At 41.0% G+C, this 19,565-nt stretch overlaps 1 protein-coding gene across 3 annotated transcripts in view; it reads right to left on the bottom strand.

The window, feature by feature from the left end:
• ATP13A3 (ATPase 13A3) overlaps positions 1-19,331 on the bottom strand; it is a 72,233-nt gene extending 52,902 nt beyond the window's left edge. For all 3 annotated transcript variants that reach the window (XM_077827353.1, XM_077827355.1, XM_077827354.1), the window contains exons 1-6: positions 19,223-19,331; positions 14,020-14,116; positions 11,116-11,289; positions 6,394-6,564; positions 5,903-5,973; positions 2,060-2,140 (exon numbers count right to left, since the gene is read on the bottom strand). In XM_077827353.1, coding sequence (XP_077683479.1) covers positions 2,060-2,140; positions 5,903-5,973; positions 6,394-6,564; positions 11,116-11,289; positions 14,020-14,070 — 548 coding nt within the window. In that variant the 5' untranslated portion in view covers positions 14,071-14,116; positions 19,223-19,331. The remainder of the gene's footprint in view (positions 1-2,059; positions 2,141-5,902; positions 5,974-6,393; positions 6,565-11,115; positions 11,290-14,019; positions 14,117-19,222) is intronic.
• Positions 19,332-19,565: the final 234 nt, after the last annotated feature.

Below are 19,565 nucleotides of genomic sequence, written 5' to 3'. Positions count from 1 at the left end.
ATATAACTCTATAAAATCATGACTGGTGTGGAGAAAGTAAATAAGGAAGTGTTATTTACCCCTTCACATAAAACATGAACCAGGGATCATCCAATGAAATTAACAGTCAGCAGGCTTAAAACAAACAAAAGGAAGTACTTCTTCACACAACACAGAACTCATTGCCAGGACATGTTGTGAAGACCAAAAGTATAACTGGGTTCAAAAAAGAATTAATTAAGTTCATGGAGAATAGGTCCAGCAGTGGCTATTAGCCAACATGGTCACGAATGCAACCCCATGCTCTGGGTGTCCCTACACCTCTGACTGCTAAAAATTAGGACTGGACAACAATCACTCAAAATATCCTGTTCTGCTCCCTCCCTGTAAAGCATATGGCACCAGCCACTGTGGGAAAACAGGATACTGGGCTAGATGGACCATTGCTCTGACCCAGTATGGCCATTCTTATATTCTTATAAGCAAGAGAAAGACAAAGGAAAGCATAGGTCCACTATTTAATGGGGAAAGCAAGCTAATATGACACCAAGAAGTCTGCTTAGAGTTTAATGCCTATTTTTGCTTCAGGTCTTTGCTAAAAAGGTGCATTGTGACTAGATGCTTAACCCAATTAATATTAACTACAAGGGGGAAGGAACACAAGCCAGAATAGGGAAAGAACAGATTAAAGAATATTTAGATAAGTTAGATATATTCAAGTTGGCAGGGCCTGACAAAATTAATCCTCGGATACTTTAAGGAACTAGCTGAGGCAATCATCAACAACTCATGGAGGACAGGTGACATTCCAGAGGACTGGAAATGGGCAAACACCCTACCTATCTTATAAAATACACTTAAAAGTCAGAAGTTGAAACAAAATTCCTATTTATTAATTACTGTTTTTCTGAAGATAAGTGGGATGGGGTGTACCAGGCACTTTGAGGCACCTGCTGGAGGCCCCAAGGTCCCACCACACTCTATCCCAGGAAGGAGCAGCGGAGATGGGTCCTCCAGGCCCACCTAGATGGGCCTTGTGGAAGCAGCCAATCAGAGCCCAGCAGGCTCAGATAAAAGGACCAGTCCCTGGCTGAGACCAGAAGGGTGCTCCTCTGTGGTCAAAGGAGCTCAATGGGCTGCATTTGCTAAACCTGGGAGTGAGAGGCTCTGAGAACTCTAGTCCTAAGGTACCAGACAGAAGTAAAGAGGTCAGGTGGGATGAGGCCTAGGGAATGTAGCAGCAATCAAGTAAAGGAAGCACTAAGTGGCTGCTGTGTATAAGGTCCCTGGGTTGAGACCCTGAGTAGTGGGTGGGCCTGGGTTCCCGCTCCGGGCAGTGCTGGAGTGTCCCAAGCCCTGAAAAGGGGACACGGCTACGTTAAAAGCCCAGGAAAAGGGGCTAGATTTAAAGGGCCCTGAGACAGCACCACAGCCCTCAAATCTTGTTCAGAGTCACTGCTTCCCAGGATAGAGTCCCCCATTCTGTTACCACAGCCTAGATTCTTTGTTCCTAGATATATACACTTTGCTCCATTGTGTTCACCAAACCCAGTTTCCTCCCAACTTTATCACCTTCACCTCGCTAGCTCATAACAGCCCTGTCATATCTCTTACCCAGCTTATTGTATTCACAATTGATTTCTGAATCTTTTGACAGTTTGTGGATTTGAAAAGATGATTAAGCATCACAAGAATTTCCTGCCAGGAATTAAGCAATTAAAGCCTTTATTTTTCAAAGACAATAGGCACTGCTGATTCCACTGTTAATGGTAATACTATTGCTGAAAAAATGATCTGACATGAACACAGTTTAAGAGACTAGAAAAAAAAACATTTCTATCTATATTCAATGCTGATATAAGCAACCACAAAGGATACCACTCAAATTTAATATGATTTCTCAATTCAAGGCTATACATGTAAAGTGTTCTTCTGAAGGGAAGTTTAACATCCAAACCACACACACTGATCACACTTAATTTTATTCATTTATGAGAAATACCATAAACACAGCTATCTAATAACAATGTACCTTTCTGACATCTCTTACATTCATATTTTAGTCTGAATATTGTATTACCTGTAGTCATGCACCTCCTTTGTCAACCCTGTACTATGTTCACTATGAATTGAAGAGCAGGAAGTAGACTCATCCAGTCCCCTAAAATAATTGTAGAAATTAAACAAGTTCTCAGAATCAAGCTTCTTAGCTAATATCCTTTTTTAAAATATCCCATTACGATGCTTAGGAACTGTAAAGACCAGACATTTTTATTAGAAGTTTAAGTTGCATTATACAAGAATAATATTAAAAAACAGTCCCTTATGAATGTCATTCCACTCATTTTTGCCTACTTATTGCAAGTATCAATAAGGTAAATTAAAGACTGAGCAGAAGGCCCCTGAATTCACTGCTTGGTTAGGTCACATCTTCCCTTTGCTTTTACATCACTTATTTTTAAATTTAAAGTTTTATTTTAAACACCCGTGTAACGAGTATTGGACGCTTCCAAAAAAAACAGGCAAGAATTGAATTAATTTGCATTTAATAAAATGGATATGATATTGATTAGCTTTGACCTATAAATTATTATTCAAATCCCTCTTTAAAATTCTTTTCCACGAGGCCTACAAAAATTGACAGCCACTGGTACAGAGAAACCACAGCCCATTCTGCTGGCCAATATTGTCTCATTGTTTCCTTCTACCCCCACATACAACCTTAACTCAACCCCATTGTGCATATGACTCATTTTTAAATTATATGACATACCAATTTTCCCACAGGGCCTCTGCCTCATTCAGTGCACAGGATGGATTCAATATTTCTTTTTATCTTCATCATTCAGTGTGTGGCCCCATGTATTTACTGCACATCATCCAAACACTACCCTAAATACAGAATTATTAGTTTCCTCATGGGTTTTCTATAGTGCTCATAGTATCATTTTACCTATTTACAAAGATTAATGACCTTATCTTCACAACATTCCTGTGAAGTGAGGTGGTAAGTTTCCTCATGTACAAAATGAGGAATTGGACACAGAGATTAAGGCCAAAATTGTCAAAAGTGTCCATTAATTTTGGACAATCAATTTAAGAAGCCTTCGGCCTGATTTTTCAAAATACTTAGCATTTTATAGCACTTTATATGTTGGACAGCAGAGCTCCCATGCACCTCATATATAGTTGTGAACACTTAGCTCTGCTGCAAATATGACCCCAGGCATCTTAAGTTGGGTACAAGGAAAATGAGGAACACATGGTGGCCAGCAGAGAAATTCTGGTTGATGTGACTTGCCCAGAATCACATAGGAACTCTGTGGCAGAGGCCAGGATAGAATTAAATTCCCCAAGGGAGGCCTTAACAACAATGCCATCTTTTCTCTTCCTGCAATTCCCTGCCACATTCACTATGCACTTTCCAACTTGTGCAACAAATGAGACAGGGGTCCTACACTGACAACAACCTCGTTCACTACACAACCCTGCTTCACTCCCAGAGCACAGGAGAGAAAGTCTCATGTACAGAGTTTTTGTGCCTAGTGCCACAGCAGTCCTGGCAGATGGGATGAGCAACTGCACAGAAACCCTACTCAGCTCCTGAAGCCCGGGGATGGAGCACCCTAATGTACTCTGTGGGAATGGCATATGCGCAGTCCAGTTCGGCAGGTAGGAGCTGTGCAGGGATGAAGTATGTTCGGCACAGATGGAATCTTCAGAGAATTTAGCAGTCAAGCTTTAACGAACTTCTTCTAAACACATGCAAACAGATTTTTCAGAGGCTTTTTCATAGAAACAGCAGAAGACATCCATGACACACGGGTGGCCTGCTCTGCCAATTTCATATGTCTGCTTCAAAGCATGGAAGAGGTAAAGCTTCTTAATCAAACAACTGGCAGTTTTGTTTGTGGGGATTTTTAACAGAGGAGGAAAAAAATTATTTCCCCTAATCTCATTGTCTGAAACAGATGAACCTGTTTTAGTTGAAAGTAAAAACAAACAAACAAAAACTGCCACCCACACCTGAGGCAGACACCTCTCACGGAAAATCCACCCTGAGCAGTTTAAGTCTGGCAAACTGCAAGCAACGGAAAATAGGGTCCTATAAAGCAAAGTGCTGGGCAATTACCTGTAGCCATTGCTGCCACATTACCTCTAATTAAGGTAAATTTCGGGATTGAATACAGACTTCCAGTTACAAGATCTTTGCACACAATTGAAATTAGCCAAGATATATATTTTTGTCCCCAAAAAAGACAGTAAGTTTCCTTACAGTTTTATCACTACTTGTACTCTGATGTAGTGGTTTTGCTAACTTTTCATGCTACTTTTTTTTACAGATTTCTTTAGAAAGCAAGAAGTGTTTGTGGGGCAACATGACTGACAGGCTTTCACTTACGTAGCAAAGTTCCTTAATAGTGGGGTTTTCGTTATTTTTGCTAACTGTAGCAAGCTGCTGTTGGAAAGTGGAAAAATGGGACCATGTGTTCATTTTGCCTTTCAGCATGAAAGGAAAAGCTTGTCTGCAGGGCCTGACATTGGTAACTTTCTTCTTGAACTCCAATGCCTTCTGCACTGCTACTAAATAAGGGAGGCGGTGGAGTGAATAACGCTCAGTAAGAGCGGCTGGGGCTGTAACTCTATCTGGAAGCACTGTTAGGTCAACGATTTTCAGACCAATCTCATACCGCGTTCTATTATTAATGAGAGAGTTCCAGCTCAGAAGCAGGATTAATGTGGAATGGCTGGGGTACATTTATGGAGAGCTGGATAACTGGCCACTGGGGTGAAATCCCTCCCTACCTCTGCTTTGGACTTGACTGAACAGCAATATAAGGAGGTGGGTATTCTTCCACTGTGAGCTCTATATTGAATAGTTGCAAAAAAAAAAAAAAAAAAAGAAATGTCACTTAATGCTGGGCCTCTGAAACAGCTTGCATCCACAGGCTTGCCTGCCTTTGGGAAATGAGTGAAGCTCCCTCTTACTCTCTTTGACCTCTACATTTTCCCCCTACATCTCTAATTTAGACTGCAGATCACTACAAAAAAGTCACAGGTGACCTAGAGCACAGGGGATACGTAGAAGTAAATCAGAGTGGACTCACTCAAGAGCACACCCTCCAGGAATCAAAAGTTATAGAAATATTCTCCTAACTTAACTCAAATTAAAGAGGAAATTACTCTTATCAGCTCTGTAGGGCACCAGAACAGAGTTATCGCTAAGGTATTTACAACCAGATTCTACTCAAAATAAGATGTAAATAAAAAGTCTCAGAAGTGAGAGGCCCCAATGCTGTGATCCCAGGAAGTGGAAGTCATTCAAAACAGTGGTTGAGAGAGTTTTGAGCACCTAGACCCATGATCCAGACAGAGGACCTAAGCTTGCTCACATTTCACATGCAGAATTCTCACCAACTCCAGCAGTGCCTCAGGGCAGGATGGCTCAATATGGGCCAGGAAGGAGGAACACACATATAGTGGGGCACAGAACACATCAGTAGGCTACACCCGTTCCCCAACAACAAAGCAAGCCTTCTTAGGGTATGTCTAGATTGCAGTTAAAAACTCATGGCTGGCCTATGCCAGATGACTTGGGCTCGCAGGGCTATTTAATTGCAACGTAGATGTCCAGGCTCAACCAGAGCAGGAATGTCTACACTGCAATAAACCAGCCCCACAGCCCAATTCTGCAAGCCCAAGTCAGCTGGCACAGACCCCTGCTAGCAATCAAGAAAGTCCTGAAGTTCATTAGGGAGATGGAAAAGGCTCAAACCACAGAAAGATTCACAAGAAAACAGAATTGGAAAACAGTACTGGAATACTGTCATTTTTTATAAGCTTTTTGGGAACACAGTTATGGCTACCAAAAAAATATGTATACTTGCTCTGCAAGGCAAGGGTAAAAAAGAAGTATTCTTACTTTTTGAAGTCAAAACTTTGGACTGCATCATTCCAGAAATATTTTATGCTGTGGTGTGTGAAATAGCGAATCTGTAAGGCAAATACATGCCTTTAGGTATTAAGCTGGCACTGTTCAACACCTGATTTCTATTTAATTTAGTATCACTGTTAAAAATTTATAACAAAACTGAACTTAAATTAGGTACACTGTAAGTTTTAAAAATGAAATACAAAATGTTTCCTGTGTGCTCTCTGCTATACTGACAATATATTTTATACAAGATAGTTTACTTTTCAATAGTCTTATTCTTTCATTAATCCCACAATATACTGACACACAAGATCTGTTATACTTTGTGACTTTAAATATAAGAGCACATTTCCCTACCTCAACCAACTGACCTCTTTGGCAGTCTAAGCAGGTCACATGTATTGTACTGTGTGCATAATATATATTCTTTTCATAGCTGCCTTGAAGATTAAGGATTCAGATACCACAGGTCCACTTACAGGAGAATATTTGTTCGGGTCGTTTCTATTCTCTTCAGCAGGGCTTTCACATAAATGATCACTATGGCCATTTGAAACTTTGTCTTCAATAGATTGAGGATTCTGTAATGGGTTGTCTCCCCGAGAAAGCACAATACGAATCCTTGCACAAAACCATATCCTGAATTCATCCTAACAAAAAAAAAATTAATAGAGAATAGAGAATTTCTCGTTAATAGAGAAACAAATTGCAGAATACTGTTTAATACCTTGTAAGGATGCATAAAAGTGAACCTAGGGACATTTTTCTTTTCTTTAATAAGTACCAATGTCAGTTGGAAAACAAGTCAATTAGCAAGGTCCACATATACTTACAGAAATGAAAGATACCATGGGATTTATAACAAATTACCCCAAGGACAAGGTTTTCCCTTTTATTTATAAAACATTTTACCACTCTAACTCCACATAACACTAGCAGAAAACTTTCAAAGCTCTGGTGTGTGCTAGTGAACCCTCAGACTTAGTTTTGAAATCTTTCGTTTTTTATAAATAAATGGCATGGTATTTCTTCCATAAATTCCACAATAATTTATTATTTCAGAGTACAAGGGGGACTGTTTACGCTGAGTGGGGAGGTGTCACTTGTGTAGGGGACAGGAAACACAGAAGGAACGGCATGAGTGAAACGACCACACCCTTTAACTATTCATCTCCATGTTTTCCTATTTCTGAGCTATTCTGAAGTATAACACATATTGTATAGAAATTATGGCATTTTTTGTGAGTGTTCTGCAAAAACTTTCAACCTTAATTTCTAAAAGTACGAGGTGGGGGGATTAATAAATACATGCATAGCACTCCCAAATGTGGAGGTGATGTCTGTGATGTTGCACCCCATAATGCTTTATAGAAATATGCTTATGAATGTAAAGATGACATAACTGGAATATGTTTTATGCTACATGTGCCATGTAACATATCTCTGCAAAGTTTATGATCTACTGAATATATTCACCCTATTTGTATGCATGTATCATTTTTGTATTCAAAGTTCTGAATATTGGCTGTGTACTTGTTTGATTTTAAGTAGCCTCAGTGAAGCATTTGGTCAGCTTCTTGAGCAAAGACTATTCTCAGTAAGTGCCCAATCAAGAAACACTTAATCTGACAATAGACTTTAATAGAAGCCAGTCCACATCTAAGATTTCCAGGGAACGTTCTGTAGAGAACTAAGTCATGCATGGACATGTGACTTGCCCAGGTGACTCCAAAACTCCATCTTGTAGAGGGATTCTACACGGGGGGGGGGAGGGTTTCCACCCACAAGAGAGAAACTATATAAAGCCCTGAGAGACCCCTCCATTTTGTCTTCAGCTGGCTCAAGAGGTAGCCTCTCCACCCCCAAAGAATACCTGAAAGAAACTGGAACAAAGGACAGTACCTACAGGGGTGAGCGTGATTGCTGGACCCAGACTAGAAGGAGGCTAGTCTGTAAAAGAAGCTTATTGGAACGTCTCTTAGGGTGAGATTTACCTGTATCACTTTCTTACTGTATTAGGCTTAGACTTGCGTGTTTTATTTTATTTTACTTGGCAATGTACTTTGTTCTGTCTGTTACTACTTGGAACCACTTAAATCCTAAATTTTGTATTTAATAAAATCATTTTTTACTTATTAATTAACCCAGAGTATGTCTTTATACCGGGGGGGGGGGGGGGAACAGCTGTGCATATCTCTCTATCAGTGTTATAGAGGGCGAACAATTTATGAGTTTACCCTGTATAAGCTTTATACAGGGTAAAATTGATTTATTTGGGGTTTGGACCCCATTGGCAGTTGGGTAACTGAGTGCTGGATACAGGAACACTTAGAATATCAGAGTTGGAAGGGACCTCAGGAGATCATCTAGTCCAACCCCCTGCTCAAAGCAGGACCAGTCCCCAATGTTTGTCCCAGATCCCTAAATGGCCCCCTCAAGGATTGAACTCACAACCCTGGGTTTAGCAGGCCAATGCTCAAACCACTGAGCTATCCCTCCCTGTTTTCAGTTAAGCCTGCAGCTTTTGGGGGACAGGGTTCAGACCTGGGTCTGTGTTTGCAGCAGGCTGGCGTGTCTGGCACATCCAGGCAGGGCACTGACGTCCCAAGCTGGCCGGGAAAACAGGCTCAGAGGTAGTCTCAGCACATCAGGTGGCAGTCACAAAGGGGGTTTCTGTGGCCCAACCCGTCACAATGTCCATGTGAAGTGGCAAAGCCATGTGATAAATTGCAGAATTATGTGATAAATTCACTCCACACCTTTGTCTGCCTCCTCCTGCCCAGGAAACCTACTACTCTGGGCCCTATTCTAGCTTCCAAAATTCATTAACAGACAGCAGGTACCATTTTATTTTGAAATTAATCTGCCAGAGAAACTTCATCCTGAAAAACATGGCATCTTCCCTAAAATTACACCGGACCAAAGCCCAAGACAAGCAAGATCTAGCCTTGGGTCGTAACAAGTTTTTCTATACACAAGCTTTATATCATTGGAAGAGGGAAATTTCCAGTTTCCCAATGGGATCCATAACACCTACTTCTAGCCCCTGGAGTGCCAGAGACATTTTCGTATGTAATATATGTGGGAATAAGTAGAATGGATGCAATAATCTTGCTTTAATATGAAGATGGTGTTGCACAGCTTTGTCCCCATGTTTTGCACTTCTGTTTATATCCTCTTCCTTTCTACAGGACTTGACATTGATTTAAGTAAGTAATTAATACCAGATATCCACTCATAACCTGCAATCCCTGATGCTCTAACCTCTCCATGTCACTTTGTAGTTTACTTCTGTCCTCTTCCATATAGACTATCTCTCCAATTTGGTGTTATCTGCACAACTGTTCATTGCTGAATTTATATCAAAGAAACATTGGAGAAAGACAGACATGAAAAGAGGTCCAGAGCTTTCTTAAGGGTTAGAAATGAGCAAAAAAACTGCTGGAAATCCCAGCAGTCCTGAACAAGGGCCACAACTAGAAGAAAGCATTACTGTTAGATGCGTGATGGATGCTGCACCATTGTGACAGAAGCTGCTCTGCACACCACTGACGGTAGCTTGAGAATCTCTATATTATGCTATACAAAACTCTAAGGCCAGTGCATCAACAGCATCAGCTCACGGCCTTCCAAAACCTAGGTCTAATCAGTTCCTGAAATCTTCTATACAAAAGAAAACTACTGAATATACTCATTCATAAGGCGAATTTTTTTGGTAAAAAAGGGAAGCATCGGAGAAGGGGGTTGGCTTATGAACGGGTATAGAGAGGGAGAGGTTGGACATGCCCCTGCCCCCCAACAGAGGGGGCAAGGAGAGGCAGCACAGCCAGCAGAGCCAGAAGGGAAGAGGTGGGGCCAGAGTCTCTCCGCTTCCGGCCACGCTGCTCTCCCCCACAGCCTCTGAAGAAGCTGCAGCTCCAGGGCTGGCAGGCTGCGGCCGAGCCGCCCACTGGAGCGGCTCCAGCCAGGCCAGAGACATCCTCCCCTACACCGCCCCAGGTAAGGTGGGAAGGGATGGGATGTGATAGGGAGAGCATGGGGGTCCCAGGCTAGGGGTGGGGCAGGGATTGATTACATGGGGAGAGGTTATGTGGGGAGGTCCCGGACTAGGGGCAGCGCAGGGTCATGTGGGGGGTGGTCATGGGTGTTACTCCCCTGACCCCCAGCTTCCCCTCCCCCCCATTCCAGGCCAAAGGGGGCTGCAGGAAGAGATGGCCAGTACATTCCTCGGCCCGCACTGCTTCCCACAGCCCCCATTGTCCTGGAACGACAAACCACGGCCAATGGGAGCTGCGGGGCTCCATGCCTGCGGACGCTCCAGGTAAACAAACTGGCCCGGCCCACCGGGAGCTTACCCTGACGGGCCAGGAGCCAAAGTTTGCCAACCCCTGAATTATAGGGTTGGCTTATGAATGGGTCATAAAAATTTGCTATTTTTACTTATCCTTCTTGTGGGGGTCTTATAAACGAACGGGCTTATGATCGAGTATATACGGTAAGTAGGATATGAGGAGTAAACCTTGAAGGAAACTAGTCTTCTTTAGACGTTTACATACACAAATTAAATTCTAAATTAAATATTAAACAGTAATATTTCTTTAGCTAAAAAGGACACTCAAGATATTGTCTGTACATTTTTCATATATTTTGCCTGTGCACCTACCTTATAATCATCCCTTTTGAGAGTAAATTCAATTTCTTGATATTTATTTTTCTCAACCATTTAATAGAGTTATGAATGCAAACAATGTGGAATAATGAGTGCTTGACTATCAAACCTTTTGAAAAATCATCTTAGCGAAGATGTTAAAAGTTTCACTGTATGCTATTTAGTTTCTATTACTTATTTAGGCAAACACAAAATACTAAAATATCAAAAGTCCTTACTAAAAACAGCAAATGTCCTTTGGATACTCACCATTCTTCTCACACACAAAACTACACAAGCAGAGTACAACCTTTTACAATTCTCATAGTAAATGGAGTATTTTTTCTGAAATCCTCATGATTTCATTTACCCCAAAGCCTCCTTCAAGTTTTCAATTTGCTTACAACTGGCAAACTACACCCATCATTTATTTATAAACCGTGATGCAAAGAAAGTAATATCACTAGCCCAAGAGCTGATAACTACTACCTCTAACTTTTCTGTTCAATCACTGCATTCACAAAACTAGAGCACATTCAGTGTACAAACTTACAGTTGTTCTCAGTAGCACCACTTCACAGTCTTTAAGTGTAGTCCTTTTGCACGTTGCTCTCACACGCCACTCAGGCATCCAGTAGAGGAGGAGGAGGAGGAAGCCACCAGTACAAAGCACCCCTATAGCAACTAAAACTAGCTTCCAGAGGCACCGATTATAACCATAAATCTCCTGTACGGAAACAGGGAAACAAATAATGAACAAAGATATCCTTAATTGCTTTGGCTGAAAAATTCAGTAGTAACCGGTTACAAACTGTGGCAGATAAATGTGTCATATTTCAAAGGTTTTTCCTCCTTTTCTTTGCTAGGGGGAGGGTTCAAAAAAGTTTATTTACTATAGCGTGGCAACTGCTTTGTTCAGTCCGATGCACATAGACTCATTAAAACCCATAGAAGTGCTACATTCACACCTATTTAAAAACACTGCAATAGAGAAACAGACTCCTCCCCAGACTGCTCCTGAGGCAGCTATGCAGGGAAACTTACGTTACAATCTAACCTTTAGTTTTTAAGGACCCAGTTCTGGTCCATGGTTCTGAAGATGTAAGGGAACATGGCATGCAAGCCTGCTCTACGCCCCAACAACAGCTGTGAACAGTTTAGTATTCTTCTTTCTGCTCACATTCAGACAACAAACTAGGGTGGATACAATTGATAATTTTTTGAAAAAAAAAATTGATTTAAATCTTCTTTTTTATTTTATTTAAATTGCACAGTTTTTAAAAATAAACCTGTTAAAATGACATCTGAATTTAATATAAAATATGTTAAGACCTAAACTTACTAAAATATCTTAAAACAATAAAAAAATATGCTGAATACATGAGCCTCTATCAAAATCTTTGAGTTAAAGACTGCTTTTCTATATGAAGAAAGAATCACAGGTAAAACATCTAATTTTTAGGTCAAGCTTTATAGATAGGGCACTATAGGTCATGTATTGTAGTAAGGGCTTGTTTTGTTTAATAAAAATAAATTTTAGATGCTGTTTTGGGTGTTTACTTAAATTTCAGTTACCATCCTAATGCAACTTGACACAAATCATGAGCAAAAGGTTAATTATCTATAAAATAGCATATCATTCACCATTTTCTAACATACTAAAATGTGCAATTAATAATAATCTGAACATATTAAGCTGTATAATTGCTTCAGTAAATGTATATAGTTATAGTGTACCCTCCCAGGCTGCAAAAAGATGTACCAAATCTCGTGTAAAGGCTCTATTTAGCTGTAAATTAGCATGTTTTAACAGTTATTATGCAATCAATGAAAAAGCATCTTCTTTAGAAAATAACAAGTAGAAGTTGATTCAAATCGAGGACTTAAATCAACATTGTCTACTTGGAGATTTAATGCATGATTTAAATTGCTGATTTAAATCAGGCTGACTGACAAATGGTTTTCATTCTCTGGGGAGGAAATAAAAAGGGGGTAGTTGGGAATGGGAGGAAGGAATGAACTACGTTACTCTTATTTCATCTTAAAATGTAATACAGCCAAGCCTCTAATCGTAAGAAGGTACTTCTCACCCAAATGATACTTGGGAACATATTGTTTTGGAAGTAGGGCTACCCACTGTAATGCTTATGTACAGCTGGTGAAACACTAGCATGAGACACAGCCAAAAAAAAAACCCCAACCACGCTCCAAAGACAGCAGTTACTGTGGCAACTGGAGAAAGTCCACTCACCTCCTAGTAGGAAGCAATATTCAGAGTACTCTCTTGTTACAATGAAGAACAAATTACACAAAAATATGAAGTGCCTCTTAGGATAATAAATTAACAATCAAGGGTAAGTCCTATCACTATCTGGGTACAGCCTGAGGCACAAAAATTTGGCTGAGTGTTTCCGTGCAGTAACTCAAAGGAAACTTTCAGATGCTGAGCGGTATTTCCTCTGTCTCATATTACATGGAACAAATTTCCTGTTCTGTAGTATCAGTAAAATGGAAGCGATCACTGAGACCCACCAGCATCATTCACATTTATGAAAATATTAACACCTAAAGGTATCTGCAAAATCTCTTTTTGAAACATCATCACACTCTAATTGCTAGAACTCATTTATTTTCGTCAAAAGGTTGGGGTTTTTTAGGGTTTTGACCGGAACAGTCCCTTCTTTAAGCCCTGTTCCAGCCATCCCGACTTTTTTGGCAAAAATGGGTGTTTGTCCCATTTATTCTTGCCAACGTGATCAGCTGGCAAGTGCCAACGGGACCAATGCAAATGGGACACGTACAAATGGGACAAATGCTCACTTTTGTCAAAAAAGTTGGATGCAGAGGAACATGCTGGGTGGGGCTGAGCTACAATGCCGGCCCCGGGTGCAGGGGATGCGGGTCGGGGGAGAATGATGCAGGGCTCGGGCAAGCAGCAACGCCAGCCCCAGCCTTGCACGGGGAGCAGGCGCGCTCAGGCAAGTGGCTCGGGCCAGCCCCTCACAAGGGCGGGGGGGTTGGGTCAGTCTAGCCCCACACAGTGTCCCGTTTTCCCTTTGGGAAATATGGTCACCATACTCTTGGGACAGGAACTGCATCTGGGTAAGTGTGCCAAGTGTGTGCACAGAGCACAACCAGGCCCACAGCTCTAGCCAGGCTCTCTACACAAGGGAGCAGGGCCACAATTTGTTTTTATGAAACACTTCACTGCAATTTTCCTTTCAAAGGGTACTGAGAAGTAAAATACGCTGTGGGACCGGTTAGAGTTTTGGCTGTACAGATCTGCTTGGTTCTTCATACTCTCTTTAGGAGTTTGAATAAATGGAAATTCGTACCCCAAGATTAGTCCTCTATGATTCCAGAAGGGGCTCATGAGGACTGTGCCTAAAGCAATATGCCCCAAACAGAAAAGCAACATTTTCTTCAATTTGTGAAACGAGACTGTAAAACTGATTACCATCTCATCCTCCTCGTCTGTATTGACAGTCTTCTTTTCTTCCTTTTCCATGTTTACTGAGATGTGGAACTTCTCAACTTCAGATACCGGAAGACCTCTAGCAAGAGAAGTATTAAAAAAAACCCAGTTGAAGCCATATTTTGACTACTGTGCACATGCATTAACTTTTGATGTTTCACTGGCATAACTACATTCACAACATGCATGTACATGAAATGCACGGACACCCAACCTGCTTTCATCTAATTCTTAACAGAATATGTGACCATAGTATATGTTAAAGTATTTTGCTGTTCAATAGACAAAAATGTCCACTAAAATAGTTAACTTTAAAAAAATATTTCAAAACCCAATCTTAGTCTAGAAGTCTATAAATTGTTATTTGACAAATGGAAACAGATATAACTAAAAATGCACTTCTAGCCACTTAGATGCCTCACTAATATTAGTGAGTTTATTCTCACAACACCCCTGTAACGTATGAAAATATCTTCATTTTAAAGATGCGGAACCAAGATATATAGAGATTAAATGATTTACCCAAGGGTCACACAGGAAATCTGTGGCAGAACCAAGAACTGAACCCAAATATCCTCACTCTAAGTTCAGTGCCCTGGCCATAAAGCCGTCCTTTAATTTCTACTTGAAATTGGCTGACACCTCTAACTGCATTTTAATTTATTATTATTATATTCCAACATCAAAACTAAAGCACCTCAATAAACATACACACCATTATATATCCTTAGTATAAACTGTATTTTTAGATTCTTATAGAGATGGAAATGCACAGCTGGAGAGCAGTACTAAATAGAACACAAGAATTAGAAATTCTTATTTTTATTTATTTATTTATTTTGATATTGTGACAGCACCCAAGGGCCCCACACCACTCTAGGTGCTGAACAGATATACAGAAAGACAGTCACTGCCCAGACAAACCATTTCCAGACTCAAAAAAAGACAAGAAGTGAGTAACAAACAAAAGAGAAGGCGGAAAGTCAAGGGTGACAAGGGTAACAGTAGTTTGGTCACACAGTTATGTGAGTTTATTACGTGCCCACATTGATGTTTCTGTCTCATTAGAAAGGTGCTCTCTTTTACAATTAAATATTAACTATCCAATGGACATTCATCCTAGCCATAACAGATGGACAGTTTCTTGCAGGGTACACACCAGACATCAAGAATTGAGAAGTGGCTTGGAGGAGAAGTAGTGGCCATAGGATTATTTCCCCAGGAGTGCAGGGGGCTGGACTAGATGACCTCTCGAGGTCCCTTCCAGTCCTACGATTCTATGACAAGGGATAGTGTGGAAAAAACTGCATAGCAGTAGTCTCCAACCTTTTTATGCCCAAGGTCTGCTGGCATGGTTCTCATAACACAAGAACTAGGGGTCACCAAAATGAAATTAACAGGCAGCAGGTTTAAAACAAATGGAAGGCAGTATTTCTTCACACAACGCACAGTCAACCTGTGGAACTCCTTGCCAGAGGATGCTGTGAAGGCCAAGACTATAACAGGGTTCAAAAAAGAACTAGATAAATTCACGGAGGATAGATCCATCAATGGCTATTAGCCACGATGGGCAGGTTTTGCCAGACCCTGGGAATGGGCGACAGGGGATGGATCACTTGATGATTATCTGTTCTGTTCATTGCCTCTGGGGCACCTGGCACAGGCCACTGTCAGAAGACAGGACACTGGGCTAGATGGACCTCTCCACCCCAGCCTCCAGTTACTCCTGCCCACATTCCTCAGCCCCACTGGCTCCCCATCTCCCTCCTTTTTCAGTCTCTTTGCCCATCCCATCCCAGTTCTCTCCTTTCCAGCATTCATCTGTATCTGCCCCCTCCAACTCCTTTCCTCACCCCACATGGGTTCCCAGTTCTCATCAAACTGCTTCCCTCTCTTGCTCCCTGTCTTTCCCTCACCCCACCAGCTCTCAGTCCCAATCTCCTTGCCCAGGCAGTGCCAGTGTCTGCCCCCTCTCCCCACCTCTCCCCACCCCACTCCTTTCCATTTCTTGCCCCTTCTGCATTTGAATGAGGCAGTTTTTCCCTCCACACTGCCGGGGGCAGGGGGCATGAGTAGCAGGCGAGAGGCGCCCTGCTCTCAGTTCCTATGCCCAGCCCCAGCCCCAACTGCAATTGCAGTGAAAGTCAGCCCTAGGCTGGAGCATGTCCAGTGAAGAGAGAATCTTCAGTGAATGTAGCCACAAAGCCCTAGCAAGTCAAAATTGAGCATGTGTGAACTGCGATGTTTCAAAAACTTATCACTTGGCCAAATTTGGGCAGATTTTCATGTGGAAGGTGTCATAAATATAAAGGGAAGGGTAAACACCTTCAAATCCCTCCTGGCCAGAGGAAAAACCCTGTCACCTGTAAAGGGTTAAGAAGCTAGGATAACCTCGCTGGCACCTGACCACAATGACCAATGAGGAGACAAGATACTTTCAAAGCTGGAGGGGGGGAGAAACAAAGGTTCTCTCAGTCTGTGTGTTGCTTTTGCCGGGACCAGAGCAGGAATGCAGGTTAGAATTCCTGTAAAGGGCTAATAAGCAATCTAGTTAGAGATGCATTAGATTCTGTTTTTTTAAATGGCTGATAAAATAAGTTGTGCTGAATGGAATGTATATTCCTGTTTTTGTGTCTTTTTGTAACTTAAAGTTTTGCCTAGAGGGATTCTCTATGTTTTGAATCTGATTACCCTGTAAGGTATTTACCATCCTGATTTTACAGAGGTGATTCTTTTACTTTTTCTTCTATTAAAAGTCTTCTTGTAAGAAAACTGAATGCTTTGTCATTGTTCTTAAGATCCAAGAGTTTGAGTCTGTGTTCGCCTATGCAAATTGGTGAGGATTTTTATCAAGCCTTCCCCAGGAAAGGGGGTGTAGGGTTTGGGAGGATTTTGGGGGGAAAGACGTTTCCAAGCAGGCTCTTTCCCTGTTATATATTTGTTAGACACTTGGTAGTGGCAGCAATAAAGTCCAAGGGCAAAAGGTAAAACAGTTTGTACCTTGGGGAAGTTTTTACCTAAGCTGGTAAAAATAAGCTTAGGGGGTTTTTCATGCAAGTCCCCACATCTGTACCATAGAGTTCAGAGTGGGGAAGGAACCTTGACAGAAGGCAAAAGGCATATATATCCCTGCCACAAAGGCTACCTCTCGGCCAAAATTCAAGTCACTGCTCCAAAGCATAAGGGTGCAAAAACTTCTCAAAGAAGGTCACTGGAATTTTTTAGTATGGGCAAAACACCATGTTTTTCCCTAGCTTCATTCTCGGAAACGACTGAACCATTTTAGCTGAAATATCAACCCAAATGGTTAAAGTTTGGCAATGTTAAAAATGACTGAAAACAGGGTGAAGGGAACCATCAGGCAGCATTAATTGGGAGTGCTTGCATCCCCACCTATAACAGAACATGTATTATTGTATGCTTAGGCCTTGATCCCTCATGGAGAACAGTGCAGGCAGCCCATGTTCCAACACAGACAACCACTGAAGTCAACTGAGACCCAAATGGGTGCAGGAGTCCATCTGCAGGGAACTCCTTGCAGGATCAGGTTCTTAGATAATAATACAAGACTCACTAAGAAATAAAGATTAAAAATAATTTCTCTATTATCCTTTTTTTAAATAAACATCACTTCTAGTCAGCTGAATAACTGTGTCAATGTCCTCCCACATTCGTTTGAACCAAGTAAGTAACCTCTTTCTACAATATTAGTTGTCACAGTTCCAATGGAAGCAGAATCTCAACAAACAAATCATTCAGAAAAGTGTATTAACACCTAGTGTACTGTAGAGCTAGAGTGTCCCCATTTGTCTTCAAACTATGCTTTGGCACAATTCGTTGACATGGCTGCACAAGACAGGCCTCTGTAGAACACTGTGGAGCTAAAATGATTTCTCCTAATAAAAATATATGAATTTTAAAAGTCCAGTTGGACTACTTACTTTGGTCATGCATTCAAGGTGTCTACATTGCTAAAAATGCTTCCAGTCATAAAAATACAAATACGACAAACTCAATTTCCCATTCCACTGCTAAACTGACATTTTCACATGACCAACTAAAATCAAACTGTTGGCGTAAATTTCTGTTACTCTAGTTTGACTTTACATATTTTTTTTTTTAATTTCAGATGCACACCACTGCTCCATGGAGTACACAACAGTTAAAGTACTCTCTAAAACCAGGTATTTGAGTTTATTAAAATTGTCACATGCACGTTCTTCACTACACAGCAGATTAATTTTGAAGTCTGTTTAACTGAGGAAAACATCTTCGAAATGTTATTAGTAAAAAATGCCCTAAATTAATGAATGGTTTCTAACAAAACTGAACATTGGAATAACAACACATGTCAAATGCAAGTTTATGTACGCATCACAGATAAGTCACAGGATTTTTTTCAAATCAGTTTGTATAACCAGAAAAGTTTTTGGTACGTAAAGAATTATAGTTTACAGTAAAGTTCACAGCAGTCGTGAGAAAAGATTTCCATTTCTCATGCTGGAACTAACTTGCTCCATCCCTAAACAAAACATGCACGTTACTCTGCTGCACTATCAGTGTCAGTGCCCGACGGCAAAGTCCGATTCTTGATGAGAACAAGAAGAACAGGAGCACTTGTGGCACCTTAGAGACTAACACATTTCTTTGAGCCTAAGGTTTCGTGGGCTACAGCTCCAGCCAAAGCAAACAGTTGCCAACACTGAGGGGCAGAAGAATAAATGGCACCGAGAAAGCACTGAGGGGGAGAGGAATAAATGGAATTTGATTATTCATATTTGCATATCTGTTTGCAAAACTGGGTCAGTTTAAATTCTTAAACTGGGAATCATTCCACAAACCACATGGCACAGATAAACAAAGTATTTTATTATACTGTTAGACAGACAAAAAAGTAATAAAAAAGGCAAAGCATGCTGATACACCATTTTCATTTTGGTACTGAAAATCCTGTTTCAGAAATAAGACTGTTACTTTAAAAATTAATAAAAATATAACAAACTACTCCCTCATACAAGTTCTATCTTCTTTACTAATACAAATATGCACATACCATGCTGTCTAGCCACCAGAACCCACAACAATAAATATATGCATTCCAATGTAAATACATGAACATGCCCTCACCCTGTCAAATATCAGAAAGCTGCTGCAATTTGCAAATTAAATGTTCAATTCTGCAAACCTTGTCAACTATTTCCAATGGAACTCCCTGAGTAAAAACTACTCATGTGAATAAGAGTTTGCGGGACCAGGACACAACCTCAAATATTCAAACAGTTAGTACAAGTAGTGTGTCCTCAAAACTTTCCTAGCATGAACTAATGTTAAGCAGATAAAATTCCTTCATCTCACCACTACCAGCTGCTCTCCCCCTACATCTCCCCTCCCGCTAGCTGTGCTCCAGAGGAAGCAGCTCCTGGAATCTGAAGGCCCTCCAAAAGCAGGGAGTGGAAGCTTGCTCCACTCCCTGCTGCACAAATAAGTCATAGAAATCAACAGAAACAGACACCTGCAAATAGCAGCTG

The sequence above is a fragment of the Eretmochelys imbricata genome, chromosome 9 (assembly GCF_965152235.1).
Source record: "Eretmochelys imbricata isolate rEreImb1 chromosome 9, rEreImb1.hap1, whole genome shotgun sequence".
Classification (NCBI taxonomy): domain Eukaryota; kingdom Metazoa; phylum Chordata; order Testudines; family Cheloniidae; genus Eretmochelys; species Eretmochelys imbricata.
Note: the sequence above shows the minus strand (reverse complement) of the source record. Positions and strands in the feature narration are given on the sequence as shown.